General features: G+C 35.1%; 1 protein-coding gene across 1 annotated transcript in view; it reads right to left on the bottom strand.

Annotated features, from left to right (window-relative positions):
* Nucleotides 1-748: 748 nt before the first annotated feature.
* The window catches only part of apolpp (retinoid- and fatty-acid binding glycoprotein apolipophorin), a 45,642-nt gene continuing 27,886 nt past the window's right edge, over nt 749-18,504 (bottom strand). The window contains exons 13-26 of the mRNA XM_011146204.3: nt 17,702-17,886; nt 17,397-17,617; nt 15,691-16,264; nt 15,351-15,592; nt 10,374-10,617; nt 9,533-9,772; nt 7,457-7,596; nt 7,120-7,274; nt 5,102-5,285; nt 4,621-4,756; nt 4,311-4,499; nt 2,863-3,108; nt 1,556-1,762; nt 749-1,125 (exon numbers count right to left, since the gene is read on the bottom strand). Of these exons, the coding sequence (XP_011144506.2) occupies nt 1,096-1,125; nt 1,556-1,762; nt 2,863-3,108; nt 4,311-4,499; nt 4,621-4,756; nt 5,102-5,285; nt 7,120-7,274; nt 7,457-7,596; nt 9,533-9,772; nt 10,374-10,617; nt 15,351-15,592; nt 15,691-16,264; nt 17,397-17,617; nt 17,702-17,886 (2,993 nt within the window). The 3' untranslated portion in view covers nt 749-1,095. The remainder of the gene's footprint in view (nt 1,126-1,555; nt 1,763-2,862; nt 3,109-4,310; nt 4,500-4,620; nt 4,757-5,101; nt 5,286-7,119; nt 7,275-7,456; nt 7,597-9,532; nt 9,773-10,373; nt 10,618-15,350; nt 15,593-15,690; nt 16,265-17,396; nt 17,618-17,701; nt 17,887-18,504) is intronic.

The raw sequence follows: 18,504 nt of genomic DNA, 5'->3' as shown, positions 1-18,504 counted from the left end.
CATTATTCTTTCTCCACCTCCAGCAATATTTATTATTATTTCTATAAATATTAAACTCGGAAAAATTACAATATTTAATCTTTCGTATAATATTCATTATCATCGCATTTATCGTATGAAATACATCAGTAAAGTGTACACAAGTATGTATACTTAGAAACATAAAATATTTCTCAATAAGATACAGCTTCATTTTGTATTTGGTTTTGACGTCACGATATTACGTTTACGTGCAGATTGACCGGAAAGTGTAATTTACTGTATAAAGTCAGCGGAAACTTGCGTCGCCCAAATGAAAACTCTTATCGTTCGTGCATATTTCTGTAATAACCGTGTTATCCAAAAATAACCAAGCGGGGTTCTCGCGTGAAAAAGTACAGTGTTTGACGCAGGTAAACGAAATTACTACAACTATATTAACCCGAAAAAAATGACTTCAGTTTTTTCTCATTTAATGATTTTTTGAGATATAGATAGAAAGTATTCAATGTATTCGTGTGTAGATTGTTATCCGGAAGATTACGGATACATCGTGTTTCTCGTTTGTAGCTTATTAATTCGTCGAATTTTTATATTTTTTTCATTCAGGATTGCCCCAGCTAATCAAATTCGTCTCACGGTTGTGAAGTAAGTATATAAGGACGAAAAGGCTCATTTGTCGTTCAAATGTTATTTTCAAATTATGCTTATAATTAAAATTTATCGGAGCGATGAGAAACGGAAGAGAGGTATTGTTGAAGATTTCCAATTACGTAGGTAATTCAATGTTTATTTCCTTGCAAAAAGTTCGTTGAACATAATATCATTATAAGCATTATCGATAAATGGTATACACCAAGTTATCGGGATTGCATTAATTTGCATGCGCTCGTATTACATCTAGAACATATGAAATTATCAGACGAGACGCGATCTCGCGTTCGACGTTCTTTTCACTGTGAAGAAGGAGAAAAAATAAAAAATATCTGCATACTACAAACGACACGATCAGATCGCTTATTGCCACTATCCAAAGATTTTTGTGATATTTTGACGAAGTAACAAATACATTATATCTAAATTACTTAGTAATAATATACGCAGTACTGAAGTTCCTCATCCTTTCACGCCTCCTTTCGTGTGTTTCTGCAACATAATTTATTATACAATATAATTTTTATTAAATTCTGTAATTTATACACACACACATATATATATATATATATACATACATAAATACATATATATATATATATATATATATATATATAGAGAGAGAGAGAGAGAGAGAGAGAGAGAGAGAGAGAGAGAGATTATTTTATGTAATTTCTAATTTATACAGTGATCATTTGAAATCGTTATTAATACGACAGATTAGCTAGACACGGACGACTCAGGGTAGACTTGGGGAAATATACCGTTAACGTAATCTCATAAAAAGGCAAATAAAACGAACTTCGGAATTTGACGTTTCAGATACTCGCAAAAATTAACGATTACAGCGATACTCGCGACGGAGGATAATCAGTATCTCATGCCAGATGAGAAATCCTGAAAATCCGAAGCCGGAACTCACCGCGAGTTGTTCCTTCTCCCTGCGGCCCACAATCTTACAGCAAGAATGTCCAGAGGGAGTGAAAGACTGCTCACACACGCAATCCTGCTGGATTTCGACGCTCGTGAGGCTCTCGGCAATTCTTCTAGCGGTAACTTGGGCGAACTGTCTCTTCTGATTTGGTTTAGCGTCTAACAAGTTCGTGGAGCTGAATGCCGCTCCGCCGGACTGCAATAATATCGTACCGACATAAAGATAACAATTTCAGATGTGTTCTCTCAGTAAATTATTGTTATCGTTGTTGTTTCGTTGTTACTTGGAACGATGAATAACAACCATCCCCCCTCACCCCATCAAGAAATATATATGATTAAATAAAGAATCATATAATTATATATAAATTATATATAAATTATTATATATGAATTTTGTCTTTATAAAGTTATGTATATATTACACTGAAAAAACGCTATTAAAAAAGAAAAAAGAAGAAATACAAGCGGTTATTTTAATGGTATTTGTACATTTTTTCCGGTATGGACGCATATACTATAATTATGTGTATTCATATATGATTATATAAAAAATTTATATATAATTATGTATTATCTTTTGTCGGGAAATTACTCAGACAACACAAATGTCAAAAGGACATCATAGAGACATATACGGGACATTTTACTTGTTCCAGATGTCTTGTAAACTATTTTAAAATTTCTGTCCCTCGTCGCGCCATTTTAATTTATGATGTCAGAAGCAAAAAAATATACTCTAAAATTCCTGTAAAATATCCCTCGTCGCGCCATTTTAATTTATAATGTCAGAAGCAAAAAAATATACTCTAAAATTCCTGTAAAATATTCTAAAAATTTTTGAAGCAAAAAGATAGATATGAAATAACATTTGCAATCAATCGAACAAATTAGTAAAATAGTCCGAATACTTTTTTTGTTGCAAGAATCAATAAATAAAATTGCACGATTATACCACGTATATTCTTCTTAATTCATCTTTTCCCATAATTCTGTTATGATAATTGTATGGCAATTTATTGATTATTAGAGCAAACGGAAAATGTTCAAATTATTTTGCAAATCTGTTGAATCGATTATAAATGTCATTTTATAAATATATGTTTATATCTCAATATATTCTGCAGGAATTTTAGAATGTATTTTTGTGCTTTCGACGTCATAAGTCAAGATGACTGCGACAAGGAAATAGGAGCTTTAAGACATTTTGAATGTTTGAGACTATTGATTTCGTGAATTCAATTTTCATCTCGAATTAAATAAAAATTTGATTGATCTTTCATTTCGCGAACTCACCATGATAGCAAAGTCGGCACATACATCCTCGGTAGGAATCACCATGTTATTTCTGAGCTCGCTGTTTCCAGTCAGCGGCTTCTTCTTACTGTCGGCTAACACATATACGCTGTCCTGGTCGTAAGCGACGATGTTTTTCTGCGTTTTGCCGGAAACGTGAATGTCGCCGGGATAGTAAACGTTATAATAGGTTAGACCCAGATCTCGATACATCTTCAGTCCTTCTAAAAGTCTCAGCTGCTGCAACTGCAATAACGGAAATGTCAGATCAGTTTTGTGCTGAGATGAACGAGCTTATCGTATCGCGACAGAGATAACTCAATAAAAAAAAATTACATATAATTACATAAGAGTATAATTATATTTTTCCGCGAAAAGGAAATTTCGTGCGATTTGATATGCAATTATCGCTATACATAAAAATACGGGAATCTTTTCTATAAATTATTATTCTTCCACTAATTTTTCTCGGATTGGCAATCGAATTTTATTAGTACGTCGCTATGCGACATTTCATGAGTCAAAAAGTTTGGTCCGAATTTTTATGCTGTCGCTTTTAACTGTCTCGAACTGTTGTAGATGCATATACAGGGTGTTTCAGACCATCCAGTACCCGATATTTTTTTTTTGTAAATGCGACATTTTAGAGAAAAATGTTTCAGACAAAAGTTATAAGGTTTCAAGTTATATAAAACAATTATATCATTTTGTTCATAGATGGTGCCACTTTCGAGATATTCACTGATTGTTACTTTTCTTAAATGGAAACCCCAATTTTTTATTATATTATCTTTTTCTACCAATTAATTTGAACAATTTTTGTCCGAAACATTTCTTAGTATCTTTCATACTCTTCGAAATTTTTGCCTTGTTCATTTAAAATGGGACACTATATACGTTCGAGAAATGTTCTCGGTGTGAAAGTCTATGTACGTTCTACAAATTTCTTCAGCTTATATTCCTGACAAAAACGACAGTTATCAACTGTTGCGATAGGCACCTATATTCATCTACATATTTTAGCAACAGTGATAAATAACATTTTATTTGTTTTTATTCATTGCTTTCGATTTTTTTAAAAAAGTAATTTTTTCCATTGATCGCGGCATGCTACAGTCCAAATTATATTCTCAGTCTTCAGCAGTTGTTTAGCTTTGAAGTATTCCCTACTCATCTCGCAAAAGATTAATGAAAATAAATTATTTATCAACTTGTCATCGTCGATCGACAATTCTTCGCCAACATTGCAACTTTTACATATATTGAATAGAAGATGGCTGGTTTATCGCTTTCGAAGGAAGCAGGAAAATGGACCGAACCGTTTAGCTGACCCGATATTATAGTAGACCACTAATTGATACATTTCTCTTGCATACAATCGGGCAACCATCGTTCCGAATATTCCAAGAGTTCGCATCAGAGACGATAGTAATTAAGGGAACTCTTACAGATAACGGTAACGGGCTCTTCTCACACGGAGTGGAGACAATTGCGACGACAGCCTTGGCCGCGCCAGGTCTGTACGGATAGCGGATGGCTTCCGCGTAGGCGTCAGACAACGCGAGTGTGCCGAATTCCACATCCAACCTTTGGCCGATGTACTTCAGTTTCTGCTCCAAGCTGCTTTTTTTCGCTTCCTGCGAGCAAAGGCACAAATGGCCATGTATTACCGAGAAGCTTCATAATAAAGCTTAATGACGTTGCCACGATGATCTTATTGGATATCACGCATCATGACATATCGTTTACACAATTTACCTCCAAACTGATGATGGGCTCTGGTTTCTCGAATTTCATGTTCTTCACATCGCCTGAAATGTTGAGGTCGCCGTTGACGGTGTAATATTGCGGTTCCATATTTTCGTTGTATCCCATCAAACCGATGTGAACATCACTGTTGAACGAAACATGATCAAAATGATGAAAGTGTCACGGTAAAGAAATAACATACGTACATGTAACATTCGTCGTGATATATTATGAGAATGCAGGCAACGACAACTTTATTGTTATAAACTATGAGTGGTGTTAATTTAGTTGCGAAAGAACAATTACAATTACAATTACAGAAAAAATTAGAATCACGAGTGTACACAAAAACAAAGCAACAGCAAGCCCGTTGCCGAAAATAAGAGGAAATGACATAAAAGTTCAAACTCGATAATCACAGAAATATTATATTTTCGATGAACGGCCAATTTGTTCAGTATTATTATTAAGTAAATTAGGGTATACGTACGTTATACCATGTTGTTTCAGTTCCTCTCTCAAATCAGTGATCAATGTCGGAACCAAATCCTTGAAGACTTTTTCATTCGGTGTCACTTGTTCGATTACTAAGATAATGTCGGCTTGATCCTTTGGAATCTTGACACTAAAGCTGACACCAGCCTTGATCGTATTTTCGCCGACTTTGCAAGTCGCTAAAATATCAAAGACCGTCGAATTTTACTTTTAAAGTAAATCTAATCATAGCTAGCTTTTAAAAACCATTCGTGTTTATTAAGAAAAAGAATATATAAGACAAAGAAACATATGTTTCGTAATCCAAATCTATGACTACTATATTAAAAACAGATCAGCCGAAAAACAACTCAAGTCGAATTAAATAAATACAATTTTACAATTTGACATATTAAGCTGTTTTAATTTCTCAGCTGTTTTAATTTTTCTTCCCTTAATTTTCTGTTTCTATTTCTTGTATCTGTTTCTATTAAACATGTTTCAGAAACTTTATCCAATGAAATAATCATGAAAGTGTCACAACATATTATTAGTCGCATTTATCGTCGGATTTACTTTAATCTTTCACCAAAAGGTAAGATTATTCGTATTCTGCAATTAGTTCTTTTAGCAATTAAAAGACTAGACTCTTTTTTAGCAACTAAAAGACTATATCATATTACATTTTAACTTAGTGAACTTTTTACTTTTAATTAAATCTCTCAGCTGAAATTGTCAGATTGTTAATTAATTAACTCTTACTAGGCTTCTATTCCGTTTAACTTGATTGCAGTTGGTGCGATATACAGAGTATCCAGGATCTTTTGGAAACGAAAAATTCTGAAGTGTGATATAATCAGATGAAAGTGAGAAAAAAAAATCATGTACCATTTTGTAAAAATCGCAATAGTTATTAAGTTATTAATGATTGAAAACGATTATATTTAGAGACTCTCTTAATTGATAATTTAAACATTTGCGTACTTATTTGCAAAATGGTAAAGGACTTTTTTTATTTAAAATGTCCTAATCTACAATTATATGACGGCTATTGTATCTAGCGATAGACATGAATATATTGAACTTTAAATCCTGAATCTTAAATCTGTCACTAGGCACAGTAGCCATTATACAGGATGTCCCATTTTAAATGAGTCAGGCAAAAATCTCGAAAAATATAAAAGATACTAAGAAACATTTCAGACAAAAGTTGTATGGTTTCAAAAGAGACATAAAACAACTATATTATTTTGTTTACAGCTACCACTTTCGAGGTATTCACTGATCATTACTTTTCTTAAATGGAAATTTTTTATTATGTCATCTTGTTCTACCAATTAATTTGAACAACTTCTGTCTGAAACATTTTTTATTTGCCTAATATTTTCTAAGATATTTAAGGAAAACTTGATAACTTTCAATATTTAACTTACGATATCTCGCCATTTGTCGGAAGAAAAAGTGGTACTAGACTTGTTTATTCTATTTGGTTTCGAGAATATATTGTTACAATAGTGCCCTGACTTTTGTTAATTTAATGATTTTGAAATTTGCAAAGGTCGATAAGATTTTTGCCTGGCTCATTTAAAAGGGGATAGCTGTATACGTGTAGATTAGGTCATTGTAAACAAAAGAGTTCTTTACCATTTTGCAAATAAGTACGCAAATTTTCAAGTTATCAATTAAAAGAAATGTGGTCATTTCCAATAATTAATAACTTAGTAACTATTGCGATTTTTGCAAAATGGTACATGACTTTTCTTCTCAGTTTGATTTATCTTCACAATTTCTCATTTCCAAAAGATTCCGGACACCCTGTATAATCCGGAGAATTATGTTGATTATTTTATTTCTTTTCATTGTAGAGAAAGCACATTTGATATCTCCAAATTAATATCTTAGGATCGAAATGAATTTGTCACTGGCAACAGCTGCTCTTTTCTCGAATTAATACCACATTAATAATGCCGTACTGTGGAACCACCGTAGGTGGAAAGGAGCAGCGCAATAGCACAAGTCAACAACTCAACTTACTGCAAGTGGGCGGCATGCTGACTCTACGGACCCGCTTATAATAACAAGCAGCGTTGTAAATTGTGGCGATTAGACAAGGAGCTTGAGGATCCGTCGTGACCGCGATGTCACAAGCATCTCGATAAGCATTTGGCTTGAGGTAATTGAAGCAATTTCTAAAGTGTCAGGGAAAAACATAAATTATCACGCTGTCTCCAAGTAAAACATACGCAGCGGGACTCTCGTGCCGCTCGAGACAATTGGAAATAATGGTTTGTCTTATTAGCCACGTAATACAATATAACACAATAATGTAACATAATTGTATCTTTTTGATGATGAGAAAATGTGCGCTTACTTTAGCGTGGACTTCTCTCCGGAAAAGTATTCCGTACAGATTGGGTTACGTTGCTGAGTCTTATGATCGATCGCGTTCACAGCCGCACAGTCCGACTTCAGTTTGTATCCGTTGGCGAATTCAGTTTCGCTCTCGGTGATCTGTTTCAATTGCGAAGAAGATGTTTTAGAGATCATTGCAAACACATAAATTTCCCGCCATCCTTATCTCACGAAGTCTCCTCGTTTCAGCGCGATCGCATCGCGCGGTCTCATCGTTAAAAACAGGGAACACTTAATTTCATTTAAAGATTATCAGATGGCAGAAGAAAAAGTTCGCGTATTGAAATGTAATTTTTTTGTTGGACAAAGGAAAGAGCAGAAGAAAGGAAAGTGGATATCGTCGGTCGTTCTAGTTTCAAACTACTGGACTCAGATATCCATCTCGTAACAAAAGAACGCCGATCCCTTTGGGATTTCACGATCCCTCCGAGAGAAGCGCACCATTCCACGTCGACATTTGTTTATTGATCGGAGCGAGAACTTTTGAATAAAACCAAAAGCAAAAACACATACAAAGGAGGAGATGATTTATAGTCTCACGATAGTATCGTGCGAAGTTCTATAAATAGAAGCACAACGGCAAAGAAAATGAGGAACGAGCTTTCAGTTGAAAACAGATTATGTTAAATATTTATAAAGTGTTTACACCTTCAATTCAACTTTCGACGCGTTCGCATGATCAATTTCGACTTTCTTTGTCATTATGAAATTATACGAAGGCGGCTTCTTATCTTATTTATCTCCGTTAATAAAGCGCAACTTGCGAATAGTCTATTTTCCTTTAATCAATCGCGTTTCTTTATCTCTCGATAGAATGTGGACTAAGGAAGAATTATTTTAGTTCTTTATAAAAAAATCATTTCGAATGAGCTAATTGTAATTTATATATAATTTCCATAATTAAAATTTTTTATGAAGAATATATTCCTCCACCTCTAGAATTATGGAAGAAGTTAAATTGGAGTCGAAAATTCTGATAGAAAATAATGTGGAAAGATCATTGGCAATTCAACTTTCTAAGTTTTAATGTTGCATTTCTTCATAACTAAACTTTGATTTTCCACTTTAATCGAGTATACTTTATCTAAAGTTAACTGAGAAAATAATTTTGTTATCTATTTCTTAAAATTCAATTCGCGAAAAAGTTTTATCAGCTATATCCAAAAGAAAATAATTATATATAATTATATGTCAATTTTGTCTCTTGTACGGTTATATATAATCATACGTTATTATAAATACTTGTATAAAAAAAACTATTGTACATATATAATTTAAGTATATTATAATGAGAACTATATTATAATTATATAATATAATTTAAGTATATTATAATGAGTAACTATATTATAATGAGAATTTCTGAGAAGTAGAAGTGTTCGAATATTTCGTAATTCACCTAAAGCGTAGTTCCTCCAACTCAGGCGGAATAGAAAATCATCATAAAACATCGTCATAAAATGATAAGGAAAATTTATTTTTCATCATGATTCAGTCATTTTCTCGTCATTTTGGTGTCATTGTGATATTCTATTCTACTTGTATATACTTGTATAATCTGAACATTATAAAAGTAGAATAGAGGAATCACTACACGCTGACAAGAGTAATAGGATTAGGCAGATACTATGTATTAAGGTAACATATAATACATACAAGTAAACTATTTATATTTGTGACAATCGTGTTGTAAACGTTTAATTGAGCGAAATCGTGCTTGCCTTTTTTGCATTTAACAGCATTACTCTCGTGAAGATATATCGATCAATTTTATTTATATTTTAACATACTGCCATGAAGCAGGACCCGTGAACATATATTTGCTTGGGTTGCAACTCGAAGATGTCATAATATTTTCATATTAGGATTTTCGATTCCAATTAAGTTTCAGAATATACCACTGAAAATTGAACAACAATTTCGGGACACCCTGTATAACTTGATAATTGCCGAATGCCGAACAGCCTGCATCGGGAAGAGACCGTTTGTTGGTTCTATATGAGATTCAATCGGTTTGACGATAGCATAAGCTTACCTTTCCAGACGGCAACGTGTAGTCGTCGTAGCACTCGTGGTTACCGTCGCCGAGGAGACCGCGTAATCTTCCGTGATAGAAGCCGGACACAACGAGCGAACAGGCCATCGGCATTTTATAATTGCATGTCAAAAGCACCCCGTATTTAGAATCGATTTTAACGATCTCCATCGGGATAATGTATGCGTGCAGGTTCTTCGTTTTAGCTGGATATTCGGCTGGCTTGTTATTCACCAAGATCTGAAAAAGAAGAGAAAGAAAGATACACGTAATGAGATGAGCGAGAATTGCGCGAATAAGTGTCGGCGATACGCAGGGCAATCTTTTCGTCAAAATGAGAATGAGTAGCGCGTGAAACGTAGTTCGGACAAGTAGGCCAAAGGAACGAGGGGCAATTTTGTGTTCGCGGTAATAAGGAAGGCTCACGCGCTGGGGGAGAATGAACAGAGGCGATTTTTATTCTTCCCTCGTTCGCGCGGTCTGTCTATGAGGGAAGCAATGAGAGGATAATAGAGTTTGACTTGTCAGCGAAGTTTGAAGCCCCTTCGTAAACTTACAGAGTTACAGTTCGATACGGGATTGCATTATAAGACTCGTACATAGAATACCGTATGAGCTATGGGTCCTATCTACGGTTCCTCTCCTATCTTTTTTCTTTCTTCTTCCTTCTCTCTCTCTCTCTCTCTCTCTCTCTCTCTCTCTCTCTCTCTCTCTCTCTCTCTCTCTCTCTCTTTCTCTCTCGCCGCCGTCTGGCCCGATTTCACGATTCACGTTACATACATTCAGCGACTTGCCAACATACAATAGGAAATTGGTTAGAAGATAGGAGAAATGAACTTACGTCGCCATTGTTCTTCAGCGTGATGCTCTCTTTAGGCTCCGTAACAGTCACGCTAATCAGATTGCCTTTGTTAAAGTTCGCTACGACAGAGAAATTGCCATCCAACATGTCTTGGGCGAGAATGTAGCTGCAGTCGCCGGGCATGCTGAAGGATTTACCGTCGAAGGTGAAGAAGTGCCCACCATCGACAACGAATCCAATCTTGCTGAAGGGAGGTATTATGTCTGCGGGATTTACGTTGGGCCTATTTGACAAAATAGAAAGCAATGTGAGTGTCCTCATCTTGAGAATTATCCCTTACGGAAAAAAACTCAAAAATACAATCAAAATAACACTCAATTTACGCATAAATTCGAACACCCAATTGAAAATAACACTCGACTTGAGTGTAACCCTCATACTTGAATGTTGATATGAGTGCTGTAGTCTGTTCATCAAACTGCACATTTAACTTATTGTTCTACTAAGCTTTAGTGTAACAGCTGCTTCAGATTAAAATGCAAATACAATGTTACCCTCAACTTGAGAATTAATTACAGGAGAGCGTTCGAGAACATCATCCGAGTGCTCTCTCTTTCTCTTTATCTCACTTCTGTATTTCTTTTATTTCAACGCAGTGAGTGCACCCAAGTGACGTTTTTTAATAGACTCATTGGCTGCGTTCAGCAGAACAAAGAGATCAGTGAGCGCTTAGTGATTCTCGCTCCTGATTGGTAAATACTTCTGGGTCTATGAAGAATCTAAAAGAATGCTCCAATCACAGACAATAATCACTAAGGCCCAGTTCCACAAAATCAAGTTTAAACCGTGATTATCTGAACTGATGTTACATTTAACGGTATAGTTAAACTTACATATATCGCGTTCCACATGATGTTTTTACCTGTAGTTTACTTAAACCTATAGTCTGTATAAAGAAACTGTTAAAGACTTCTCTTTCTTTTCAAACGTAGACTATGATTGGTTATTGCTAAAAGTGAAAAGAGGGAAAATTGAAATAAGCTGGATGCTATGATATCTAGTAGAGAACAATATCTGTTTCGTATCAAGTAAACACTAACCAACATTAACATTTGCTGTATTTGTATATAAGTATTAATTTATTAAAAGGGTGGAAGTCCAATGTTAATAATAATCAATTAGTTTATATTATTGATTTGGTTGAATTTATCATATAATAATTGACTTTTATATATAGTTGCTACTCTGGTTTAGAATATAATCTGTCGAAGCAAAAAAACCCAATATTTTAAATTAAATTTATATACTTACTGTTCTGTTTTATGAGAAATTTTATGCTCGATTTCTGCTAGAACTGCAATAACAGATTCTTTTGATAATCTAAATCGTGCATGAAAATCGACATTATCAAATTCTTTCAAATATGATGGTCATCTTATTCTTATATTTCTTGTCCGTCGATAAATTAAGTTTTCAAAATCTTCATCTTCAGATGAAGATAATATGTATTCTAAAGCCATATCTCTTTGACGTTCAAACGTTCAAAATATTTGTCAACTGAACTCCAAAAGTGAGATAGTCATAAATTTGTTTCTCAAATTAATGGTGCTGCAGTATTAAACTTCGTTTAAATTCATTAAACGCCCGAAGTTTTGGATTTAACTTTAACTATGAGAAATCAACGTTAACCATGGTTTAAGGCAGTTGTGGAACGCAATTTTTCGTCTAAACTAGGGTTAACGAGTTAAACTTCGTTTATAGTAAGTTGTGGAACCGGGCCTAAGCGCTCACTGATCATTTTGTTCTACTAAACGCAGCCATTGTCTTCCACGTGAGGTGATACGATTGATACGCATACGTTCTATACACCGATCATAGAAAAATCCCTTGCGATTTATGTGAGTGCATTGCTACCATAAACATAGTATGAATAAACAGACCATGAACCTCTTTTCCCTATATGAGAACATGACGCCTATGAATAATGGGAGTGAGATAAAGCAGGAAGTGCATATTCATTGTCTCTGTCTTCTCGCGCCTGTGCAAATTGACCATAACCTCAGAATCCAATCAGTTTATCGGAGAAAGGTTAGAGAAGATAGAGAAATAAAAAGAATGAAGAGTGTATAAAGTATAATAATATTGGCAAATGTGAAGAAAACAGGCTCCCTCATCGATTTGCCTGAAACTTTGGAATATCGCATATTTTAATGCGGCAAACACAAATCTGAAAGTGAAAAGTGAAATAAAAGTTATGAAGTGCTGAAAAGTGATGGTTCTGAAATTAGGAAATCTGTCATACTGACAATATGCAGCAACATGAACATGATTGTCATATGAGCAAGAGGTTTAACCATTGCTCATTGTTTATTAAAGAATTATTAAAAAAAGAAGTTTCATAGGTAGAGCCTATTTTTGACACAATGTACATTAAAAACGGTTAAACAGTATATATGAGCGGAAGAGAAGCTTTGCTCCTTCTCTGACCTCTTCCCCAAAAAAACCTAATCTAACCTAACTTATTGCATCTTTATATATTATTAGACGTTCTTGAAAAAAGTTCTTGAAAAAGTTTCCTTGAGGTCCTTGAGGTCACTTAGCTTAACTTAACTCATATCTTTACATATGATTAGGTGTTATGAGTTTTAAAGAGATCTTTTCAACAACGTCGAACAACATATAAAGATGCAATAAGCTAGGTTAGATTAGATTTTTTTGGGAAGAGGTTTCACTCTTCTCTCGTTCAGATGTACTGTTTAACATTTCTTAATGTACATTGTGCGTGTAATGTATATTTAATGTACTCTGTGAAAAAATAGGCTTTATCTGTGAAATTTCTTTTTTTAATAACTTTTTAATAAGCAATGAACGATGGTTAAAACCTCTCGAATGTTACTTAGGAAGTATATTAAAATAACATCCTGAATAAATTACCAAAGTCCCTGCGCGAGGTAAACATCTCACGTTACTACGTGCATGTATACAGGGTGTTCCGTAAGTCGAGGTCAACCGCTCGAGAGATGAATGAGGAACCACAAATAAGAAGGAAAGTTGATACAAACATAGGTTCAAAAATGCGTTGTTTTCGAGTTATAGCCATTTTTATGTTAAAATTTGAAATTGCTTTGCTTTCGAATTTTTTTGGTTCTGGAATTTCGATGGTTTTTATGAGTTTCAAAACACAACTAAAGTCAAATAAAAGTTGCGGGCTGCTTTAGTACTACCCAGGATGCACCGCGTGGAGGTATAGCATCCCTTGGCAGAAATCAGGACCTCACAGTTCGTCACTCCTGTGGTAAATACCACAGTGTTATTGTACAAGCTTTGTTTTCGAACACCTCATATAATTTTTACGTTCACTCACACACACACACACACACACACACACACACACACACACACACACACACACACACACATACACGACAGAGAGGGTTTGGAGTCACTAAATACCACAGGAGTGACGAACTGTGGAGTCCTGATCTCTGCCAAGGGATACTAAGCGAGCTGTACCTCCACGCGGTGCATCCTGGGTAGTGCTAAAGCAGCCCGCAACTTTTATTTGACTTTAGTTGTGTTTTGAAACTCATAAAAACCATCGAAATTCCAGAACAAAAAAAATTCGAAAGCAAAGCAATTTCAAATTTTAACATAAAAATGGCTATAATTCGAAAACAACGCATTTTTGGACCTATGTTTGTATCAACTTTCCTTCTTGTTTGTGGTTCCTCATTCATCTCTCGAGCGATTGACCTCGACTTACGGAACACCCTGTATATTGTATTTTTATGTATGTAAGTGATTTATAGTTTTAGTCCCAATCTAATTATAATAATCTTGGACTTTGTATGTAAGGCGAAGATTTAATATATACGTGCGTTTCAAACTTACGTTTTTCACATGTACATATGGCTACGGATCATATTCATGTTGCTGCATATCGTCGGTATGATAGATTTTTTAACTTCAAAACTATCACTTCATAACTCTTATTTTACTTTCAGATTTGTGTTTAGCTCAATAAAATACGTAATATTTCAAAGTTTCAGGTAAATCGGTGGGGAAGCCTGTCTCTTTCACATTTACTATAATATTGAACGAGAAAATGCCCCGAAAGTATGCTGTATGGCGAACAGGTGCAAAACTATGACGTGTATGTATATATATATATATATAGTTTGCTCCCTTACTTAAAATTTTCAAATTAACTTAAAATTAGTTATAGTTAACTGTAAGTGATTTATAGTTAACTATAAGTAACTTTAAGTTAATTTAAACATTTTAAAGTAATTTTTCCTAAGAGTTTTTCTTTAGATAAAAAGAACAGATCCATGATTATATATATTATATGTATTAATTTCTAGCGGCTGACTATATTTCCTTACAAGGCCCCAATAATATTTCTTTATAAAACTCCGCTAATATTTCCTTATAAGACCCTCATAAAATATTTATTATATAAACCTCTTAGGGATCATTTATGCATATTAGAGCCTGATTAATCTTAAGGAAAATTAATCAGGTCTTTTTTACAGTCTTATTCATTTTTTACCCGAGTCATATGTTTTCAGCAACGATTTGATAACGGCGTTATTTTTATTCATTATTTGCAACAACGGTAATAAAATAATAATTTCCTGTGTAAAACGATAATAATTGTTATCATTGTTTTGCATATATACAATAAGGAACATTCATATAGAATGGTAATAGTAAATCGCGCGAAAAAGTGGAAAGGTTATCAAAACTTGGCGAGAAAAATAATGGAAATTGCAACGACTCGTTATCTTTTGAATAACGGCTGCGGTAGAACGAGTTATTTTTTTCAGAATAAGCAACAAGTAACTTGTAAAAAATGACTTTCACAACCTTAGTAATTAATCAATTGTTAATCACAAATTTTAATTCTTAGGACAAAAACATAAAACAAAACGAATATATATATGTTGTAATAAAAAAAAAAGATAATAAGAGGAAATGAGCGAAGTTGAACAAATAAGGACGTATTTCAAATACCTGTACGTATAATATATATCTTTGAGCGTTGGTAATTCGTTGCTGCGTAGCAGATTGAGGAGAGATACTCTTAGCGCAGTAATCTCTGGCAATTTCATCATGCCAATATTGAAGGGAAATTCAGTTTCCAGCAAGTTGTACAGATTATTCGTGTGGATTTCCGATTCCAAAAGTTTCACGATGGATTGGAGTGCGTCGACCAAGAGGTTGTAAATTTTCCTGACCTCAGCGGGATCATCAACCTGTCACGCGAGACAAATATATTTTGCCGTTTAAGTAACTTTACTTATAAATTGTAACGAGAAATGGCGTATATTACAGGCCATTTAGAGACCTATACCTTTTCACGCTTGGCGTGTTTTGAGATATACTGTTGAATAGCATCGAGCAGCTGCCGAAGTTCGTCGGTCGGCATCGTAGTCTTTATGGTGTTGCAAACATCTTCGATGGAGGTCATTATGGTTTCCGGTATTTGGAATTTAAGGATCTCCTGGTACTTTTCCTTAACGATCTCGTAGATCGGCAACGCTTTTACCTGATCGATCAGCAATACGACAAACTCATCGACGTCCTTCTTGATTTGGCTGACGGCCTTAAACACGATTTTGGCGATATCCTGCAGGAGCTCTGACATCATAATAGCTAATTCTTTAAATTCCTCCTGGTAGTCGTTAATCATATCGAGCACTACATGAAGATAGGTGCTCAGGATTTTGACGGTACTCTCGAAAATATTCTCAAAACCATGGACCATTTCCTTATACAGTTTCATGAATTGCGGGAAAACAGTCTCAAACGCCTCTTTTAGCTTGGAAATTAGGTCCTGGTATTGCTTACACAGATTCTCTAATTGTGTGGTTATTTGCTTCATTCTGTCCGCTACAGCGGAGATGATAGATCCAAAGTGCTTGTCCCTAGAAGAATACGATCGATAGCACACAACAGGCCGACGAATACTTTAATTTCAGCGCACAAAAATATCAGTACGATGTATCGCGTGTATGATCGTTATTACTTGTATGTAAACGCGATATTATATGTGCTCGTAAGTGTATGTAAATATATGTCCCATTTCTACCGTGTCATAATTTGATAATAAATTTGTTGGCCAATTTAAAGTCAAATTTTCCTTATTGAAAATATCGATGCGATAATAATCTTTGAATTGTACAAATGATTGAAAAAAAATAAATATTAAAATTACGTCTTTAGATAGTTTCAGGTTGGTAGAGAGATAGAGAGAGAGAGATATAGAGAGAGAGAGAGAGAGAGAGAGAGAGAGAGAGAGAGAGAGAGAGAGAGAGAGAGAGAGAGAAGAGAGAGAGAGAGAGAGAGAGAGAGAGAGAGAGAGAGAGGAGAGAGAGAGAGAGAGGAGAGAGAGAGAGAGCGAGAGAGAGCGAGAGAGAGAGAGCGAGAGAGAGAGAGCGAGAGAGAGAGAGCGAGAGAGAGAGAGCGAGAGAGAGAGAGCGAGAGAGAGAGAGAGCGAGAGAGAGAGAGCGAGAGAGAGAGAGCGAGAGAGAGAGAGAGAGAGAGAGAGAGAGAGAGAGCGAGAGAGAGAGAGCGAGAGAGAGAGAGCGAGAGAGAGAGGAGAGAGAGAGGCGAGAGAGAGAGAGAGAGAGAGAGAGAGAGCGAGAGAGAGAGAGCGAGAGAGAGAGCGAGAGAGAGAGAGCGAGAGAGAGGAGAGAGCGAGAGAGAGAGAGAGAGCGAGAGAGAGAGAGCGAGAGAGAGAGAGAGAGAGAGAGAGAGAGAGAGAGAGAGAGAGAACCCTTATCTTAATAAAATGTTAATCTTGGGACTTAATTCTAACAATGTAAAATATTAAAAATTGAACACTTCTCAAAAGCGATTTTTCTCCCCCTTCTCCCCTCACATCTCAGGATTTTCACTTGTATACATATACAAAAAGAGAAAACTATCTGCGCGAATTATTCAAAGAGAATAATTTGAAGATTCAAGAGAATCTACTGTTAGAAAAAATACAAATCGATGGAAATAGGATATATTCTATATATGCAATGTTAAATGATGTTATTATTAAGTTCATACAAGGCGGCCTGGATGTCTTTCATGGTCTGGTCAGCGTTGAGCTCGTTCTGTAATTTAGTCAATTCCTGTTTGTAATAATCTCGAAGACCATCCATGTTCGGTTTGGCGTTCTTCAACTGTTTGGTGAAGTCTTTCAGTTCTTCTTGTATTTCATTGTCGATTTCATCGCCAATAGCCTTGAGGTGATTTAACATCTCGGCGTTTTGGTGTCGTACACGTTCCTAAATTATATCATCGTCGGTGAACCGAAAAACTGAACACTGCGAATATCGGGGTCGTGACAGCGCGACAACGGTCATACTCACCATTGTATAAGCAATGTTGTCCTTGTTATAGCCGAAGTCAGGCCTCAGGAACTTTCCTTCGTCGAGATGGATCAATCCGTGGAACAGTTCCTTCTTCTCACCATCCTTGAAAGAGTTAGCGTGAATCTCGGCCAACTGTCCGAGCACGAGGCGTCCGTCAGCGGTTATCTTCGTGTTGGGATTATCTGAGAGATTGTCGCGAGATTACTACAAATTCGTACAGCTTCTAGAGTTTTGCAAATATAATTCGTTATCTGATTTATATTTTCTTTAATTTGTGCGCTATGTATATCCGATTCACACTTGCATCTTTATTGTCATTTGATTTATTCAAATTATTTGACGTTTGTCATAAAAACGGATTCGTATGACTGATTTGCGCATTATTTTTTCCATCGGAATGACAAACATTTGATTGATCTTTGGGGGTGATATCCCAGACCTTGTTCCATTCGATTTAATGAGTTTCACGGGCGACATCTCTTGCGTAAAGTTTTATTGGTTTTTTAAATCTATAACTTGTTTGAATAATTCATCTAATGTTATTGATGATTTAAACTCTGAAAATTTCTCAATAACTCCACTTAATCAGAAAAATGTATAATTTTCCCACAGGATAATAGTCAACAGGACCAAGTTTGAAAAATAATATATTATTTGTAACATGTGTGTTACTCTTTCCTAATTATTAATGGAATAGGCGGCAGCAAATTGTGTAAAACGCAAATTGTAAAGAAAGAAGATATCAAAAAATTCGGTGAAGAAAATAACGAAAATCGTAATGATCTTTTACTTTTTGAATA

This window comes from Harpegnathos saltator, unplaced genomic scaffold (genome assembly GCF_003227715.2).
Source record: "Harpegnathos saltator strain DR-91 unplaced genomic scaffold, Hsal_v8.6 scaffold358, whole genome shotgun sequence".
NCBI lineage: Eukaryota > Metazoa > Arthropoda > Insecta > Hymenoptera > Formicidae > Harpegnathos > Harpegnathos saltator.
The sequence above is the reverse complement of the archived record's forward strand: the minus strand, read 5'-3'. Positions and strand labels throughout refer to the sequence as shown.